This window comes from Rhinopithecus bieti, unplaced genomic scaffold (assembly GCF_001698545.2).
Source record: "Rhinopithecus bieti isolate Rb0 unplaced genomic scaffold, ASM169854v2 scaffold_11938, whole genome shotgun sequence".
NCBI classification, from domain to species: Eukaryota; Metazoa; Chordata; class Mammalia; order Primates; family Cercopithecidae; genus Rhinopithecus; species Rhinopithecus bieti.
The window spans coordinates 119,222-134,849 of NW_016806961.1; the positions used below are offsets into that span (position 1 = coordinate 119,222).

The window sequence follows — 15,628 nt, forward strand, 5'->3', positions numbered from 1 at the left end:
TCCCAAAGTGCTGGGAATATAGGCGTGAGCTACCGCGCCCGGCCAGATTTTAAAGGTCCCTCTGTTTTGGTAGGAGGAAAAACAAACTAGAGAAGACAAGAGACCATTCTGTTTCTAAGCATGTGCAATTACGTCTCAGCTGCATCTCATGCCTTTCAGTTTGCCGAGCTCGCCAGGTGGCAGAGGGAACTGGGGACTCCGAATTCGCAGCTCCAGCTCCAGCCCCGCAGGTGGCAGCAGCTCAGAGCAAGCTCCTCCAACGCTAGGCAGCGCCTTCCTTCACGACCCTACTTAAAGGCGGCTTTCCGTTGGTTCGAGTGGCAGCGATATTATCCAATGGTTGCCTGTATTCGTTCAGCTTTGTCGGACGGGCGATGGCTCCAGCCAATAGACAGGAGCGCTATCCGCGGTTTCTGATTGGCTATTTCGTTCGCATATAAAATGCACGCGCGGGCACTAGGCCCTTCTTTCGCCAGGCGTCCTCGTGGTAGGTTGGTGCACTAGCCAGATCGGCGCCTGGGGCGTCAGCGGGAAGCATGGAGGGGTCTTTGGGGGCTTTTGGGAACATGGAGTCTTATCCTGTTCCGCCTGGGGCCTCGGTGGCGGCTTGCACTCCCCGAGGTGGCGGCGGCTGCCCCAGGCAGAGCCGGCGGGCGGTTGCGCGTGTCTTGCTCCTCGTAGGCCCAGGACCGGGGGCTGGGTGTCGGGGTGACCAGGCCTGAGCTCCCTATCTCTCCTCAGTGACATCGTCTTTAAACCCTGCGTGGCAATCCCTGACGCACCGCCGTGATGCCCAGGGAAGACAGGGCGACCTGGAAGTCCAACTACTTCCTTAAGATCATCGTAAGTGCAGGGTGGGTCGCCTCTGCCCTTCATGTTGCCCCAGCGCAAATAGGGACAGTCAGCTGCTATGTGCTGAGGGTCTATTGAGTACCGGCTACCGAATTAGGCCATTTTCGGGAAAATCCTGTTTAGTTAACGATTTCCTGAGATAGGTCCCTTCTGTTGTAGATAAACAGGCTCAGGGAAGTTAAGTGGCTCCTAAGATGACAGCATTCATATCCAGGTCTGGCTTCCAAAAGAGCACACGTTATACCTTTATTTTGTGTTTTTTTAACCGAGTCTCGACGTGTCCAGGCTGGAGTGCAGTGGCTTGATCTTGGCTCACTGTAACCTCCGCCTCCCAGGTTCAAGCGATTCTCCTGCTTCAGCCTCCCAAGTAGCTGGGACGACAGGGGCGCGCCACCACACCCAGCTAATTTTTGTGTTTTCAGTAGAGACGGGGATTCACCACGTTGGCCAGGATGGTCTCGATCTCTTGATCTCATGGTCTGCCCGCTTCAGTCTCCCTAAGTGCTAGGATTATAGGTGTGAGCCACTGCGCCCGGCTGCACATTATACTTTTACTGCATCTTTGAGAAGGTCTGAGGCCAGTAATGACTCATTGTAAGGAAGCAAGTTGTTGCATATTTAGGACCTGTCAGTTAAGAAACTTAAGTGTCCAGTGACTTTTGGATGGCCTTTGAGGTGGGTCTTCCTTGCCCAGAAACGCTGACTGTACTGCGCTTAAGCAATTAGGCAGCATTGTAGAGCATAGTTTGTATTACATTTTCCCACACTTAAAAGGTTTTCAGACACAAAACTCAAAAGAATTGTACAACAATCCGGATATACACACCTAGATTTCTTTTAACAAGTAATAATGTTGCTCTATTTGCTTAACATTGTGCTTTGAATGCTGTGAGTCTAGCCCTCTTGACCAGCTTATTTGGAACATTCCTTTTTTTACCCTGATAACCATTTTAGTGAATCGGAAACCTGCCTCGTAATTGGGAAAATAAAAAAAATAAATAAGTAAAAAATAAAAGGAAAACTCCTTGATCGAATGTAGAAACCTGATTTTCAGCATTCATACCCAGCAAACCAGTCATCCAGTTTGGCAGTGTTACAACGTAGCTCCCACTCTCCCTCTGACTTCAAAAGCTTAGAAGAAAGGGAGTGAGATGGAAACAAATTGTGGGGTTCAGTTTCTCCTGGCATTTTTTTCCCTCTTTCTTCCTGTTAAACTTGGCTCCTCTGGCTTGTTTTTTGTAGCAACTATTGGATGATTATCCAAAATGTTTCATCGTGGGAGCAGACAATGTGGGCTCCAAGCAGATGCAGCAGATCCGCATGTCCCTTCGAGGGAAGGCCGTGGTGCTGATGGGCAAGAACACCATGATGCGCAAGGCCATCCGAGGGCACCTGGAAAACAACCCAGCTCTGGAGAAGTCAGTTCCACTGGCAGTTTTGTCCTCCCTCCCCAGTGCCCGTCTCCCTCTTCCTGGAGAATGGTGCTGAAAGGTGATTGTCTCCCGTAAACTTCTCTTTGCAGACTGCTGCCTCATATCCGGGGGAATGTGGGCTTTGTGTTCACTAAGGAGGACCTCACTGAGATCAGGGACATGTTGCTGGCCAATAAGGTAAGGGGACAACTGAGTTGGCTAAAGAGATTTTGTAGTGCTCCTTAAAGCACAATGGACCATTCTCAGGTTGTATGAGTGGAGAGGCTTTTCTCACTGTTTGTTGTCTTTATCAGGTGCCAGCTGCTGCCCGTGCTGGTGCCATTGCTCCATGTGAAGTCACTGTGCCAGCCCAGAACACTGGACTCGGGCCCGAAAAGACCTCCTTTTTCCAGGCTTTAGGTATCACCACTAAAATCTCCAGGGGCACCATTGAAATCCTGGTGAGTGGACCTGGTTTGCCTGTGCTAACCAGGCAAATGGGGGGCTGCTTTTAGTGGCCATGGGTCTGTTGGTTGTCCAGGTGTTTACTGCCCCACTGTTACCTTGTTCAGAGTGATGTGCAGCTGATCAAGACTGGAGACAAAGTGGGAGCCAGCGAAGCCACGCTGCTGAACATGCTCAACATCTCCCCCTTCTCCTTTGGGCTGGTCATCCAGCAGGTGTTCGACAATGGCAGCATCTACAATCCTGAAGTGCTTGACATCACAGAGGAAACTCTGCATTCTCGCTTCCTGGAGGTACATGCTCTCAGCCTTGCCCCCTCTTACACTGATGGTTGAGAGCATGACAAGGGTCAGACTGAGTCCCTGTAACCAAGGACTGTGTTTTCATCTGTCTACCTGCCTCATCTGTAAAATGTCAATAACAACATAAGATTGTTGAAGGAGTTAATGAATTAATGGATGTAAAGTCTTAGAACAGTACTGGGCTGTTATTCTAGGGCCAGGAATAAGACTGTCAAATTTTGCCATCAAAATGCCCTTTAAGAGGCAGAGGTTGCGGTAAGCCGACATGGTGCCACTGCACTCCAGCCTGAGGGACAGAGTGAGACTCTGTCTAAAAAAAAAATGCCCTTTAAATAATGAATAATAGTGATAGAAAATGTCTTTTCTTGGATAAACGATAAATTGAAATTAATGTATATAATTAGATATTATTAGCTACTCTGAGATAGCTTCATTTACTTGTTCAAAGTTTGACTAGTGAATGAAATTCACATCTGGAAATAGTTGAACATTTTTCGTTCATGGAACTCAATGGCTATGTTAGTCATTTATGCTTTTCACGATGGTAGTGGCTTTGGAAGTAAATGCCATCAATAATGGTATACAGAACACCTGGGTTTGGAATAAGGGCAAAATTCATTTGATGGGTCTGAATTGGTATGAGATGAAGTGGCCTCTCGAGACTGAGCTGCCAACCTGGCAATTATTGTCTGCCAAGAGTTCTCTTTATTAGGCTTTACTTGGACTTCCTTTCCTGTAGGGAATCTCACGTAAAATGAAATCTCCCTCCCCCAGGGTGTCCGCAATGTTGCCAGTGTCTGTCTGCAGATTGGCTACCCAACTGTTGCATCAGTACCCCATTCTATTATCAACGGGTACAAACGAGTCCTGGCCTTGTCTGTGGAGACGGATTACACCTTCCCACTTGCTGAAAAGGTAAAAGGATCCCACCGGGACCACAGTGGGCCTGACTGTGACAAATTAGGGTGACAAATGGTGGCCTAAAGTGCCTTTACAGTTGTATTTTATATAGCAGATAATTTTGTGAGGATATTTGAGAGGTTGGGGGGCAGGGAAGGCGTTTCTCACTTGAGAAATGACAAGAGACCCAAAGGGGGTTAATGGGCAAGAGCTGGGCCTTAGGAACCACCCCTCACTAGGCCATACCCAAGCTGTCCTGCTTGGGCCACTTCTGACAGGCAAGGCTTCACACTGACTGTGATATCGTTGCTCCTTAAACTCTACCATGGCAGGAGGGTGGGTAGTAGCAGAGTGTGGATGACCATTTTGACCACTTCTCCCTTCCCCCTTCAGGTCAAGGCCTTCTTGGCTGATCCATCTGCCTTTGTGGCTGCTGCCCCTGTGGCCGCTGCCACCACAGCTGCTCCTGCTGCTGCTGCTGCAGCCCCAGCTAAGGTTGAAGCCAAGGAAGAGTCGGAGGAGTCGGACGAGGATATGGGATTTGGTCTCTTTGACTAATCACCAAAAAGCAACCAACTTAGCCAGCTTTATTTGCAAAACAAGGAAATAAAGGCTTACTTCTTTAAAAGGTCTCTGGACTCTTAATTTTGTATTTTTTTTCCCTTTTTATACAGGGTCTGGCTGTTGCCCAGGCTGGAGTGCGGTGGTGTAACTACAACTCACTGCACCCTCGAACTCTTGGGGTCAAGGGGATCCTCCTCTCTCAGCCTCCCAAGTAGCTGGGACTACAGGCACACACCATGACGCTCAGCTACTAATTTTGTAGAGATGTTGCACAAGCTGGTCTCATTCCTGGCTTCAAGGAATCCTCCTACCTCAGCCTCCCAAAGTGCTAGGATTATCGGCGTCAGCCACCGTGTGCCTGGCCCTTAATTTTGAGGCTTTATAGTGCCATATGCTAGCAACCAAAGCCATGGTGAAACTAGAGAGCTTTATATTTAGGTGTTGATGTTTGGGTAACCTCTTTGTATCTAAAAGAAGCTACCAGTCAAACATCCTGTATGGTTTTCTAGACACAGTTGTAACTATTACACTAGAATTATTATTTCCATGGCCACTGCAGTAGAGTAGGTTTAGTGTCAGCTGAGATAGGCACGTGGTGGATGCTAGGGCCAGTCCCATAGAGCAGTTTTTCAAGCTGGGTGGTGCTCCAACTCATTAGAAGGTGGTGAACAGTTTGTATTTTTGAGACAGTCTCACCCTGTTGCCCAGACAGGTGCAGTGGCTTGGTCTTCGCTCACTGCAACCTCCGCCTCCCGGGTTCAAGTGATTCTCTTGCCTCAGCCTCCCAAGAAGCTGGAATTACAGGCAGCTGCCACCATACCTGGCAAATTTTTTTTTTTTTTTTTTTGGTTTTTTTTTTGAGACGGAGTCTCACTGTCACCCAGGCTGGAGCACAATGGCGGTCTCAGCTCACTGCAACCTCTGCCTCCTGGGTTCAAGCTGTTCTCCCACCTCAGCCTCCCAAGTAGCTAGGACTACAGGCATGTGCCATCACACCTGGCTAATTTTTGTGTTTTTAGTAGAGACGGGGTTTCACTGTGCTGGCCAGGCTGGTCTTGAACTCCTGATCTCGTGATCCGCCTGCCTTGGCCTCCCAAAGTGCTGGGATTACAAGCATGAGCCACTGCACCCGGCCTTTTTTTTTTTTTTTTTGGTATTTTTTGTAGAGACAGTGTTTCGTCATGTTGACGAGGCTGGGCAGGAAATCCTGACATCAGGTTGATCCACCCACTTCAGCCTACCAAAGTGCTGGGATTACAGGCGTGTGCCACCATGCTTGGCCCCAGTATTTAAAGAGAAAGCATCTGCTGAGAACAGGTGCTTTGTTGTGATTCCTGTATTTCACTTACAGATCTGCCGGAACATGGTATGTTCATTCTAACTAGGTCTGTGTCAAAGGTTTGAAAGTCACTGCTAACAGGGCTGACAACTAAGCTGTGGGGACCCTATTCTCTAAATTGCAGCCACATCTGCAAGTAGCCTCCTGCCTAGTGGCCTTCAAAACTCCCAGCCTGGGGCATCCAGCATTTCCCCAGGGCAGGGGCCTCCTTCAGTTCTGAACCTTCCCCAATCTCCTTATCTACCCATGTTTGCTAACCCTGTACAAGTCATCCCTCAACTGAACTACAAACTGAGGACAAAAGACTAGTTCGCTGACTCTTTTACCTAGTTTTTAGTTCCTGCTATCTAGGAAGCAACACTTGTTTTTCTTAAGAATGCAGTCATCACTCAGGAAAGGCCCACGTAAGGCTGGCCCTGCGGGCTGGAAGTGGGTCAGGTGCTGCAAGGCGGGCTCATAGCGTTACACCGCGGGCTCACCACGTTACAAGCGCTAGTCTCCCACGAGGCGCCTGGGGCTGAAGAGAGGGCCCTGGGGAGGAGGCCTTGTGGCTCCGGCGCGGGCCAACTTCAAGCCCGTGATCCGGCTGCCCGGGCTGCAGCGGCCGCCGTCCCGCCCGGTGGCGCCAAGCCCGGGGCCCTGCCCCAGCTGCCTCTCGGCCTCACCCTGCCGCGTGGGCCTCGCTGTGACCCGGAAGCGCTCCGGAAGCGGTTCCGGAGTCAGCCCCGGCAGGATGGCGGCGGACACGCAGGTGAGGCGGGCGGCTGCGGGGCCAACGGGTCGAGGGACTGGTGCGGACGGTGGCCGTCGGGTGGGGCCGCTCTAACTCCTCGGCTTAGGGGCGCTGGGGGTGGTGGCTGTGGAGGGCGTAGTCTTGGGGCCGTCTCAGGCCGGACTCTCACGGCTGCGGGCTTGGCCCGGCCGGGGCGGCGCAGGCAGACCGCGGGCTCGAGGAGTCCGGGGCTCCCGCCACGACTTCGGCAGCTGGAGCTTGGCGGGGCCTTTGCCCGACCCCGGAGTTGCAAAAGTTCACTTTACCGAGCCTCTACTTCTCTCCAAACCCCTCCGGCTGTGAGCCCCGGGCCAACGCCAAGTCTTCGTTAAACTTTGTATTCGGCAGATGTTCTTTGAGTGTAGACTTTGGATTCATACAGATTTGGGCTTGAGTTCCTGCTCGTCGATTTCTGTGACATGCAAAACAAGTAACTTAACCCCACCAAGTCTGCCTTTTCATCTATAAAATGAGGTTAAAACAATACTTACCTTAAAAGGTTGTTGTGAAGTTTCAGTGAGATAAAATAGGGCTTGATATATGTTGGTTGTTATCAGATGCAGGGTTAGTGAAAAGAACTGTGTCCTGCCCAGGAACAGTCTTGTCACCCTTGAGTGTTACCGGTGGGTACTTTGTAATTCAGGAAGGACTTGGGAAAACCTTTTCCTCCACCCAGTTGTGGTTATGTTTAAAGTGAAAAGACATTGTTATGGGGCAGGGGAAAAACAGGTGTGTAAAGGACAGCTGGGCTGATTTGGGGTCTCCAGGGTGATGGGATTGATTTTTATGAGTAGGCCCAGAAAATGACCACTTAACTTGAACATTCAAAAAGACATTTATTGAGACTCTGGTATGCAGGTGGCTGATGTTCAAATTATGTTGTACTGAATCCTAGAAAGAAAAGCTTAGTATGAGCGGGTTAGGGGAATACATGCTGAATGTTTAACATTGATACTCACTTGAGGAAGAATTTTCTCTAGAGCTGCAATGTCCAGTATGGCAGCCACGTGGCTACTTAAGTTTGTTAAAATTAAATGAAATAAAAAAAATTCAGTTTTTGGCTGGGCATCGTGGCTCACCCTGTAATCCCAGCACTTTTGGAGGCTGAGGTGGGTGGATCACTTGAGGTCAGGAGTTTGAGACCAGCCTGACCAACATGGCAAAACCCTGTCTCTACTAAAAATGCAAAAATTAACCGGGTGTGGTGGTGCATGTCTGTAATTCCAGCTACTGAGGAGGCTGAGGCATGAGAATCACTTGAACCGAGAGGCAGAGGTTGTAGGAAGCTGAGATTGCGCCACTGCGCTCCAGCCTGAGCAACAAGAGCGGGACTCTGTCTCAAAAAAAAAAAAAAATTTAGTTCTTCACTTGGACCAGCCACATTTCAGTGCACAGTTAGCCGCATGTAGCCAGTGGCTACTGCATTGGGTGATGCATGATAATATTTCTGTATTTTATAATTTTTGTATTTTTAGTAGAGGGGGTTTCTCCATGTTGGCCAGGCTGGTCTCGATCTCCTGACCTCAGGTGATCCTCCCGCCTTGACCTCCCGAAGTGCTGGGATTACAGGCGAGTCACCGTACCCGGCCTGAGATTATTTTATTTTGTTTTTTGAGACGGAACTCCTCTCTGGAGTGTAATGGCACAATCTCAACTCACTGCAACCTCCGCCTCCCAGGTTCAAACAATTCTCCTGCCTCAGCTTCCCAAGTAGCTGGGATTACAGGCATGCGCCACCACACCCGGCTAATTTTTGTAGTTTTTGTAGAGACAGGGTTTCACCATGTTGGGCGGGCTGGTCTCAAAGTTCTGACCTCAAGCAATCCTCCTGCCTCGGCCTCCCAAAGTGCTGGGATTACAGGCGTGAGCCACTGTGCCTGGCGTTGTCTTCAGTATTCTAAAGGAAAATGATTTCAACCTAGAATTCTATATTTGGCCAGAACATTTTCATACTTGCAAGGAGTTTACAAAATGGAGGATGTGCTTCACCTAAACACAAGAAAGTACATGTTCAGGGTGATAAACTGTGCCCCAGCTGTAGAGGATCACATGCCTAAGTGGGGCAGGTCAGAAAACTGGGAGAGATTTCCTTAGGAAGGTGGAATTTGATGGAATACCTGATCTGACTAAATGTACTGAGATTTAGACAAATGGCAAAAAGCTTGGGGTTTAATTATTTATAAGAACAGATAAAAAAAAAAGTCAAACTGAAGCATGGTGGGAAAGGGTAATTATTAACACCAGGGGCATAAAAAAGCTGGGAAGAATAAGAGTTTATTAAATGGATGTTGAATGCCCTTTACATATAATGTAATCACTGACTACTTACCTAGCCTATATTATGAAACAGGGGATTTCCACTGGGGAAATGGGGAGAGTGTGCGATGGGGTTGGAGCAGGAAAGGGAGCTGTGGTGGAAAGGCAGCAAAACTGAAAAACCAAGAAGCACGCGCAAGTTACCTCCTTAGTTAGAGATACTTAGATATATGGAGGTAACTACCCAAATACCCACCAGATCAACCTAAGGGTTGTCCGTGCAGAGTGAGGGCAAGGGACTGGTTTTTATGGCAGACCTCTCAGAACTTTTTGGTTTTGACTCTATGTGCATCTAAGACTATAAAAACAAAATATTTTTTTTTTTTTTTTTTTTTTTTTGAGACGGAGTCTTGCTCTGTTCGCCTAGTCTGGGGTGCAGTGGTGTGATCTTGGCTCACTGCAACCTCCGCCTCCCGGGTTCACACCATTCTCCTGCCTCAGCCTCTTGAGTAGCTGGGACTACAGGTGCCCGCCACCACGCCTGGCTAATTTTTTTATTTTTAGTAGAGACGGGGTTTCACCGTGTTAGCCAGGATGGTCTCAATCTCTTGACCTCGTGATCTGCCCACCTCGGCCTCCCAAAGTGCTGGGATTACAAACGTGAGCCACCACACCCAGCCAAAAACAAAAGACATTTTAAAGTTAAAACAATACATCATTTACGTAGAAGACAGTTTTGGACGTTGCCAATAGAATTATGGCAGGGATTTAAGCATGAAAAACTCAGCATTGTTTCGTTTCTGCGTGTACACTTGCCTCTTATGCTACTAATAAGGCCTGCCTGTGAAATACCCTCAAAAGAAAAAGATGATGACCCCACTTTATTAAGTTACATGAGCCTTATCATGCCCTGCTCTACGGCTTGTGAATCCACAACCTGCCCACTTGGTAGCTTGTAGAGTATTCCTTAGGAGCAGATTTTCAGGGATGTTTGCAAACTGCCCCCAGTCACTGGGTCTTATGCTTGTGTCCCTACGCTGGGGACTGCATCTGTGGTAACTCAATGACTGTTGAAAGCTAAAGATTTGTTAGCATCAGTTTATAGACCTGTTTGGTTTCAAGGTTAGTTTCAAAAACGCAGGTGCTATGGCTCTCAACTCCACTCTGAGCAGTGACTTCCTCTAACCATCTCTCTTGGAGATGGTTTCTTCATTGCCTGTAAAGTGGGGATACTGATGCCTCCATTGCAGGCTTATTGGTAGTAGTAGCCAACTTTATGCTTGGGATGAGAGTAGACGCCCCTTATACACAATCTCATTTAATCTCCGTAACAGTCATATGAGGTAACTGCTATTGTCCGCATCTTGTAGATGAAAAAACTAAAGATAGGGGGAGTGACATTATTTGACTAGGTTTCCACAGCTAGTAAAAGGCAGAGCTGGGATCCAATCTCCTAACCTTTCACGTTTTAGCCAGTGTGCTTATCCTCTGCCAGCGAATTGCCAGGATGCTGACATTCCCATTATGGGGAGGTTAAAGTGAGATAATGTAAAGGGAACATGCTTGGCATGTACTAGGCCCTTGCTAGATTTTGGGTAGTTCTGAAGGGATATTTTCTGTTCAGAGGTCTTTGCCTTTCCTCTTATTGCCCAAGTTTAAGTAAGGTATATTGAGTTGTTGACTAGTTGAATTAAAGCAGTACATCTCAAGTGGGAGTGATTTTGCCTCCCAGGAGACATTTGACAGTGTCACAACTGGGGCGGGTTGGGGAGGTGGGCTGCTACTGACATTGAGTGGGTAGAGACCTGGAATGCTGCTAAAAACACGGCCCCCCACAGCAAGAATTACGTGGCCCAAAATGTCTGAGTGGAGAGGTTGAGAAACCCCAGGTTAGAGAGATCCCCAAATTCTACACCCACCCCTCAACACAAACATTGTTTTATAGTCTGACTGGTGAAATTTTCTCTGTCGCTTGGCCTTCACAGGTTTCCGAGACACTAAAGCGTTTTGCAGGGAAGGTGACAACAGCCAGTGTAAAGGAACGGAGAGAAATCCTCAGTGAACTTGGGAAGTGTGTTGCTGGAAAAGGTATTTATTTGTCATCCATGTACCCTGGACAATATTCTTTTTTTTCTTCTTTTTGAGAGAGAGTCCCGCACTGTCGCCCTGGCTGAAGTGCAGTGGCACGATCTCAGCTCACTGCAACCTCCACCTCCTGGGTTCAAGCGATTCTCCTGCCCTCAGCCTCCCGAGTAGCTGGGATTACAGGTGCCCCACCACCACACCTGGCTAATTTTTGTATTTTTAGTAGAGATGGGATTTCACTATGTTGGCCAGGCTGGTCTCGAATGACAGTGTTCCATATAGAAAATAAATTGCGTGGTTTTTTTTTTTTTCTTTTTGTTTTTTTCAAGACAGAGTCTCATGATGTTGCCCAGGCTGGAGTGCAGTGGCATGCTCTCGGCTCACTACAACCTCTACCTTGCTGGTTCAGGTGATTCTCATGCTTCACCCTCCCCCGTAGCTGGGATTACAGGTGTGTGCCACCACACCCAGCTAATTTTCGTATTTTTAATAGAGATGGGGTTTCACCATGTTGGCCAGGCTGGTCCTGAACTTCTGACCTCAAGTGATCCCCCTGCCTCGGCCTCTCAAGATGCTGGGATTTCAGGCATGAGCTGCTGGGCCCAACTGAAATAGTTTCTTTAGAACCATGGCCTTGGCCAGGCGCGGTGGCTCATGCCTGCAATCCTAGCACTTTGGGAGGCTGAGGTGGGCAGATCACAATGTCAGGAGTTCGAGACCAGCCTGGCCAACATGGTGAAACCCCGTCTCTACTAAAAAAAAAAATACAAAAATTAGCCAGGTGTGGTGGTGTGCGCCTGTAATCCCAGCTACTCGGGAGGCTGAGGCAGGAGAATTGCTTGAACCCAGGAGGTGGAGGTGGCAGTGAGCCGAGATTGTGCCACCGCACTCCAGCCTGGGCAACAGAGTGAGACTCCGTCTCAAAAAAAAAAAAAAAAAAACCCAGGTACAGTGGGTCACGCCTGTAATCCCAACACTTTGGGAGCTGAGGCGGGTGGATCACGAATCCAGGAGTTTGAGACCAGCCTGACCAACATGGTGAAACTCCATCTCTACTAAGAACACAAAAATTAGCTGGGCATGGTGGCACGCATCTGTAATCCCAGCTACTCGGGAGGCTGAGGCAGGAGAATTGCTTGAACCTGGGAGGCAATGGGGGTTGCAGTGAGCTGAGATCGTGCTACTGCACTCCAGCCTGGGTGACAGCAAGACTCCGTCTCAAAAAAAAAAAGAACCATGGTCTTCTTCCCCTCTTCCTGCACAACTTCTGCGTTTACTTTATTTGCTTGCTATAATGTGAATTGAAACAGTTAAAACTTTTGGGTTAGTGGAGAGTTTATCCATTCAGGTGTGAAAGCTATTTACACTTTTAACCATTTTCATTGGAAATATTTTAAAAAGATAGCTAAAATCTTTCTCAGGTAATATACTGAGTACAACAATTTTTTTTTTTTTTGAGTCAGTCTCACTCTGTCGCCCAGGCTTGAGTGCAGTGGCACGATCTCGGCTCACTGCAAGCTCTGCCTCCCGGGTTCACGCCATTCTGCCTCAGCCTCCTGAGTAGCTGGGACTACAGGCACCCGCTAATTTTTTGTATTTTTAGTAGAGATGGGGTTTCACTGTGTTGGCCAGGATGGTCTCGATCTCCTGACCTTGTGATCTGCCCACCCCGGCCTCCTGAAGTGCTGGGATTACAGGCGTGAGCCACCGCCCCTGACCAAAAACATTTCGTTTATGACTTGGGATATCATTTTTCCCAATCTGTGTTCCATGGAATTCAGCAACATGGTAGTAGGTGATTGTCCAATAAAGGATTCCAAGATCAAATAAGTTGGGAGAGGTTTTTTTTTTTTTTTTTTTGGTGAGACAGAATCTCGCTCTGTCACCCAGCCTGGAGTGCTGTGGCGCAGCTTCGGCTCACTGCAACCTCTGCCTCCTGGGTTCAAGTGATTCTCCTGCCTCAGCCTCCTGAGTAGTTGGGATTACAGGCACCTGCCACCATGGCCAGCTAATACTTGTATTTTTAGTAGAGACGGGGTTTCACAGTGTTGGCCAGGCTGGTCTCGAACTCCTGACCTCAGGTGATCCACCCGCCCCGGCCTCCCAAAGTGCTGGGATTACAGGCGTGAGGCACCGCGCCCAGCCTAGAGGTCATGTTTTTGATGCCCTCTTGGAATATTCACAACAGCGTGTTTTCATTTTATTAAGCTTCCTTGAATCCAATGTTTTCTTTGAACCTCTTTTTTGCTGAAAATCTGTTCAGGGTCCGGGGAACTCATTTTGGGGAATGCTAAGTATATCTGATTATCCTGATCTGCACCATAACCAAGGGATAGCTCTATGACTTATTAGAGTAAGACCATTTTACCTTCACTCAATAAATTCTAGGGTTTTTTTTTTTTTCATTTCTTTTGGTGTGTTTGTTTTTACTGTATAGCATTGGCTCTCAAAGTGTGGTTCCTGGACAGGCAACATCAGCATCATCTCGGAACTTGTTAGAGATAAAAATTCTCAGCTCCATTGGAGCAACTCAAATCAGAAATCCTGGAGGTGCTGTAATGCCAGCTACTTGGGAGGTTGAGAGGTAGGAGGATCGCTTGAGCCTGGGAGGTTGAGGCTGTAGTGGTCCATGATTGTGCCACTGCTTTCCAGCCTGGGTGACAAAGCGAGACCCTGTGTCAAAATAAATAAATAAATAAATAAATAAAAGGTTGAGCACAGAACCCAGTATTTGTGTTTTAACAACTCCTTTAGGTGACTCCTATGTTTACTGAAGTTTGAAAATCATGGCCATTGCTGGGTAGCTCACACCTATAATCCCAGCACTTTAGGAGGCCAAGGAGGATGGATCACCTGAGGTCAGGAGTTTAAGACCAGCCTGGCCAACATGGGAAAACCCCATCTCAACTAAAAATACAAAAAAATTAGCTGGGCGTGGTGGTGGGCATCTGTAATCCCAGTTACTTCGGGAGGCTGAGGCAGGAGAATTGCTTGAACCTGGGAGGCGGAGGTTGCAGTGAGCTGAGATTGTGCCATTGCACTACAGCCTGGGCGACAAGAGCAAAACTCTGTTTCGAAAAAAAGAGAAAGAAAATCATGGTCATGTAAATTGGGCCTCCCTTTCTGTCCACTGTTACTTCCTATTTGTACCACCTTCACCCAGCTTCTCATTTGCTGCTTCTGACCTACTTATGCCTAGTAAGATACCCAAGCTTGTAAACTTGCTGTTTGTGAGCATCTCAGAGATTCTCTTGTGTGTTAATGCTTCAATGTATGAGTTTTATGGAATCCTCAAAGGTTTTTCTGGTCACTTTCCCAGCAGAGCTCCCTAGTTAGAAAAGACAGCCATGTGATACCAATCTTTCCGGTCACAGGCCTCTAGTGCAGCAGTCAGTGATGAAGGGCTCAGACAGGCTGTGCCACTTAGAGGTTCTGTGACCTGCTTCAAGTTACTTCACCTCTCTGAGCCTGTTTTTTTTTTTTTCTTTAAACGTGGAGATGACAGTAGTACTTCACTGATAGGTTGGAGTAAATGTAATGCATTGTCTGGGTATGCTAAACTCACAGTGTACGTTAGCTGTTGTTACTGTCATTGTCTTAGCCACAACCTGTTTCTGGCCCCAGTCGTTCTTTTATCCAGTTAGTGAAATAGCCCCAAATCACATGGACCAATGCAGTAGTCAGATCCCTGGGGAAACTGCATCCCTGTACCTCCTTCATTTCTCTTCCATCGTTCAGGTGCCTGAAGTGTGAGGAATGGTATGGACCTCCTGCTCTCAGGTTTCTCCTACACCCAGTATAAGTCCGTCTTACACTGCAGGTTAAATTTCCTCCTCCTCAGAAGCTTCTCCCTTTTGTTTGCATGCTTCACTGTGGCATGCAGTACTTGTCACAGGTTAACTTTCCAACATTATTGAGCACTCTTTTTTTTTTTTTTTTTTTTTTAGATGGGGTCTCGCTCTGTCTCCCAGCCTGGAGTGCAGTGGCACCATCTCTGCTCACTGCAGCCTCCACCTCCTGGGTTCAAGCGATTCTCCTTCTTCAGTCTCCTGAGTAACTGGGATTACAGGCGTGTGCCACCATGCCCAGGTAATTTTTGTATTTTTAGGAGAAACTGCGTTTCGCCGTGTTGGCCAGGCTGGTCTCAAACTCTTGGCCTCAAGTTATCCTCCCACCTTGGCCTCCCAAAGTGTTGGGATTGCAGGCGTGAGCCACTGTGCCCAGCCATATTGAACACTGTTGTTCAACCAAGAGTTGAACTCTTTCTACCCAGAGTTAGAGTGTATCTGTTTCACTCGAGTTAGGGTGTATCTGTTTCACTCTGACTGGCTGGCTTGATTTCCTGTTACTTGGTTTCTTCATTTAAAAATGGGCTTGATCTGGACGTCGTGGCTCACACCTGTAATCCTAGCGCTTTGGGAGGCTGAGGCGGGCGAATCACGAGGTCAGAAGTTTGAGACCAGCACTGCCAACATGGTGAAACCCTGTCTCTACTAAAAATACAAAAATTAACTGGGCGTCGTGGTGTGCACTTGTAGTCGCTCGGGAGACTGAGGCAGGAGAATTGCTTGAACCTGGGAGGCGAGGTTGCAGTGAGCCGAGATCGCAGCACTGCACTCCAGCCGGGGCGGTAGAGCGATACTCTGTCTGAAAAATAAAAGCGGCGGGGGGGGGGGGGGGG

General features: G+C 48.1%; 2 protein-coding genes across 5 annotated transcripts in view; both read left to right on the forward strand.

The window, feature by feature from the left end:
* Positions 1-420: 420 nt before the first annotated feature.
* On the forward strand, positions 421-4,563 carry RPLP0 (ribosomal protein lateral stalk subunit P0). 2 transcript variants are annotated; one of them, XM_017879052.1, is made up of 8 exons: positions 421-487; positions 742-843; positions 2,095-2,270; positions 2,375-2,462; positions 2,579-2,725; positions 2,837-3,022; positions 3,806-3,946; positions 4,325-4,563. In XM_017879052.1, the coding sequence occupies exons 2-8, from the start codon at positions 790-792 to the stop codon at positions 4,487-4,489; spliced, it is 957 nt and encodes a 318-aa protein (XP_017734541.1). In that variant the 5' UTR covers positions 421-487; positions 742-789; the 3' UTR covers positions 4,490-4,563. The 2 variants fall into 2 exon arrangements, with proteins under 2 accessions (XP_017734541.1, XP_017734542.1); XM_017879053.1 differs by having other exon boundaries at positions 438-491.
* Positions 4,564-6,519: 1,956 nt separating this feature from the next.
* Positions 6,520-15,628, forward strand: part of GCN1 (GCN1 activator of EIF2AK4) — a 69,734-nt gene continuing 60,625 nt past the window's right edge. For all 3 annotated transcript variants that reach the window (XM_017879054.1, XM_017879056.1, XM_017879055.1), the window contains exons 1-2: positions 6,520-6,585; positions 10,848-10,950. In XM_017879054.1, the coding sequence (XP_017734543.1) occupies positions 6,568-6,585; positions 10,848-10,950 (121 nt within the window). In that variant the 5' untranslated portion in view covers positions 6,520-6,567. The remainder of the gene's footprint in view (positions 6,586-10,847; positions 10,951-15,628) is intronic.